Source organism: Bidens hawaiensis, unplaced genomic scaffold (assembly GCF_021521415.1).
Source record: "Bidens hawaiensis isolate Kalapana, Puna unplaced genomic scaffold, B.hawaiensis_p1.1 tig00009311_1, whole genome shotgun sequence".
Taxonomy (NCBI): domain Eukaryota; kingdom Viridiplantae; phylum Streptophyta; class Magnoliopsida; order Asterales; family Asteraceae; genus Bidens; species Bidens hawaiensis.
The window spans coordinates 485,081-489,069 of record NW_027491687.1 but is presented as its reverse complement, the minus strand read 5'-3'; the positions used below and the strand labels follow the sequence as shown (position 1 = coordinate 489,069).

Sequence of the window (3,989 nt, the reverse complement as noted above, 5' to 3'; positions counted from 1 at the left end):
TTGTTATCTACGAAATTTACTCCAAATGGTACCGATAATTTTGTCATAGCATTCAATATTATGATTGGGCTAGAATTTTTAAAAAAGTAACCATTTGAAAATTCAACTGCTAGTTATATCTTTAGACATTTGATAAGACTGCTATTTGGGACAAACTAATTGGAAATTTCCATGGTTTGCATGGTTGATGAATATTATATATGTACCTGCAAGCCATATTGGACTCTCTTAAGTCATGGTGGTTGGATAATTGATATATAATCGCCACTGGACAGTTCACTGTACGTCATCCATGGCTATATATGTCAACCCTCGTTAAAAAAAATACTTATTTAACCACCACTTGCGACAACTAAGTGCATGCTTGCACTATAAATTCCTTACCATACTCTGGACAAGCCACACACCTTCAATCAAACTACATTTCAAGGCTAACTACGTCAAGAAATGGCAGCAGTTGGAGTCAGTGCTATAGCCCAAGCAAACACTGCCGAGCCAGTGCGCCCTTTGGCCAAGTTTCCTCCTTCTCAATGGGGTGATATGTTCCTATCGTTCTCTCTTGACAATTCGGTAAGAATATTCTCACGTACCGAAAGAATTTAAAATAATTTATTTAGAGATTACATGAAAAGGATAATGATAAAGCTAGTTTGTGTACTGATTAAGCAATAGATTGAACTTGACTAGTGGTTCTGGAATTTAACCAAGTAATGAGAAAATGTTAACAACAATAATGTTAAAACGTTAATAAAAATCATAATGAACAACAAACTTTAACTAAAGGTAAATGATGATTGATGAATAAAATAATAATAATAACTATAACTACAGATAATAAAGTTCGCTAAAACCCACTGATTAATATGATGTTTTCATTTATAGATAATGGAAGAATATGCTAAATCCATGGAAGAGCCAAAAGAACAAGTGAGAAGACTGATCATGGATCCAACAATGGACTCAAATAAGAAACTTAGTTTGATTTACACCATTCACCGTCTCGGTCTGACATATATGTTCTTGAAAGAGATTGAAGACCAGCTTGACAGACTTTTTGAAGAGTTCAATTTGGAAGATTATGCTGAAGTTGATCTACACACAATTTCGATTAACTTTCAAGCTTTCCGTCACCTTGGTTACAAAGTGCCTTGTGGTAATTAGGCTAGCAAAATCACAAATTAACTAACCATATTATAAAGCATAATTTGCTAATTAAACAAAAGGAAAAAAAAAAAGAAGTTGCTAAACTACTAACATATATTAAATATTTGCTTATTCAGGAATTGCAGGTAGGTTTGAGGTGTGGTAAGTGAATATTACTATGTGTTTTTTAAAGTTGTTGTACAAATAGGCAGTTCGCTACATTTATGAGCGAACTCATGGAAGCTGACAATGTTTTTTGAGTTTTCTGGTCAAACGACCAAACTCCATCCTGATGTTTTTTCTACAAACAGATGTTGTGCAGAGTCAGTAATTACCGATTGCTAGAGTTTGCTTGTCAGAGGATGCACTCGATGCTTAATCTTTATATATCCAAGTTTTTGTCGGATTTTCCTTGAGTTAATTTGCTCATTGGTATAACGAATGTACTGTTTATGTACCACAACTTTAATAAAACTGACTAGAAGTGCTCTCACATCCCTAAACCATCTATAAATCCAAAAAAATCATAAGCATTTATTAAGAGTAAACAATCTTTTTATAATTTGTTACCAAATTTGTGACCATGTAGATGTTTTTAACAAGTTCAAGGACGTTGACACGAATACATTCAAGGAATACATTACCAGTGATATGAAGGGTATGTTAGGCTTATATGAAGCTGCACAACTGAGATTAAAAGGAGAGAAGATTCTAGATGATGCTTCGGCGTTCACTGAAACAAAACTGAAAAGTTTAGTAAATACCCTCGAAGGCGATCTTGCACAACAGGTTAAACAGTCGTTGGAAAGACCAGTTCATCATGGGATGCCAATGGTAGAAGCAAGGTTATATTTCTCCAACTATCGAGAAGAATGCTCCACACACAACTCATTACTAAAACTTGCAAAACTTCACTTCAACTATTTGCAGCTACAACAAAAGGAAGAACTTAGGATTGTTTCAAAGTGAGTCACATATCATCATCCTATAAATTAAAATACAAGCAGCATTTTACTGCACCCATGATTAAAGTAAATAAAAAACAAAATGCATACTCTTATAAATAATACTCCCTTCCTTCCCAGGCATAGAGATAAGAATTAATGAAAGATACAACAATTATAAAAGCAAAATATTTATCAAATTTCTTATACTTCGCTTTCAGATGGTGGAAGGATATGAAGTTTCAAGAGACTACTCCTTATATAAGGGATAGGGTACCGGAGATTTATTTTTGGATATTAGGATTGTACTTTGAACCTAGTTACTCATTGGCACGTATCATTGCCACAAAAATTACTTTGTTTCTCGTTGTGCTAGACGACACATATGACGCGTATGCTACCATTGAAGAGCTCCGCCTTCTAACTGATGCAATAAATAGGTAACAAATTATACATAGTATTGCTTTAACCATCATGTACTTCAAAATAAAATTACTATTGCAGTGCTTAATGATATTTAGTTGTATATTAACATTCAATTTACTTTTAGATGGGACATTAGCGCTATAAGCCAACTTCCGGAGTACATTAGACCATTCTACAAAATTCTCCTAAATGAGTATGCTGAACTTGAGAAGCAGCTAGCTAAAGAAGGACGTGTGAATAGTGTTATTGCTTCAAAAGAAGCGGTATGATTTACACAACCAATAATATGTTGAGAATTAAAAGAGTTATATAATTAACTTGTATATGGTGCATGAAATATAATCAGAAATAGTGGGCGAGAGATAAACAATGATGGTTACATATATCGTCGGCTTGTGTATAACATTCAAAGCAACACAATGACACATACAATTGAATTATGTGGTTTCCACAGTTCTATATATTGGTTCTGAAATAATTGGGACTTGTTCTCTATATGTATGTGTATGTTTATTGAAAACTTTATCTTAATGTTGATTTTTATTTTTTTTATACACGGACTCCAGATCCAAGACATAGCTAGAGGGTACCTTGAAGAGGCTGAGTGGACAAACAGTGGATATGTTCCATCATTTCCGGAGTATACGAAGAACGGATTAATCACTTCTGCCTACAATGTTATTTCGAAGTCTGCTTTAGTGGGAATGGGTGAGATAGTGAGTGAAGATGCTTTGGCTTGGTATGAAAGCCATCCAAAGATTCTGCAAGCTTCAGAGTTAATTTCAAGATTCCAAGATGATGTTATGACTTACAAGGTACTAACTAAATTCTCTATAAGCCATAAAAGAAAATTTTGAACTAACTACTATGAAGATTATGTGTGTGTGTGTATTCGTTCTAACAATATGATTACTTTCTTTAATTATCTCTAAGTTCGAGCGTGAAAGAGGACAATCAGCCACTGGTGTTGATGCATACATCAAGACCTATGGTGTGTCGGAAAAGCAAGCCATCAAGGAGCTCAAGAAAATGATTGAAAATGCATGGAAAGATATAAACGAGGGTTGTCTCAAGCCAAGAGAAGTTTCAATGGATTTGCTTGCCCCAATTCTTAATCTTGCACGAATGATAGATGTCGTTTATAGATACGACGACGGGTTCACTTTTCCAGGAAAGACCCTCAAAGAGTACATTACTCTCTTGTTTGTCGACTCTTTACCCATGTAATGACAGAAAATGGCAGTTGTGTATCTTTATTACAATTTCCCAATTTTATTGTTGTGTAATAATATATGGTCATATAATTGGCAATGTCTTTGTATGAATATGTATGTGTCAATGTTTTAAAAGCAGGTACGTTTCGGCCTGTTGAACCAGTTATACTGGATTTTGGTAAGGCAACAAGTATTTAAAGCCCGATACTTTTAGCCTGTTTGCTAGAATATCGTACCACTGGTTATTTTAAAAATACATGTT

General features: G+C 34.2%; 1 protein-coding gene across 1 annotated transcript; it reads left to right on the top strand.

Annotated features, from left to right (window-relative positions):
* The first annotated feature begins 447 nt into the window (after positions 1-447).
* Positions 448-3,765, top strand: LOC143531951 (germacrene A synthase 2-like). Its single transcript, XM_077027129.1, has 7 exons — positions 448-570; positions 883-1,153; positions 1,733-2,108; positions 2,309-2,527; positions 2,638-2,776; positions 3,080-3,328; positions 3,447-3,765. Exons 1-7 carry the CDS (start codon positions 448-450, stop codon positions 3,738-3,740), a joined length of 1,671 nt encoding a protein of 556 aa, XP_076883244.1. The 3' UTR covers positions 3,741-3,765.
* The last annotated feature ends 224 nt before the right edge of the window (positions 3,766-3,989 follow it).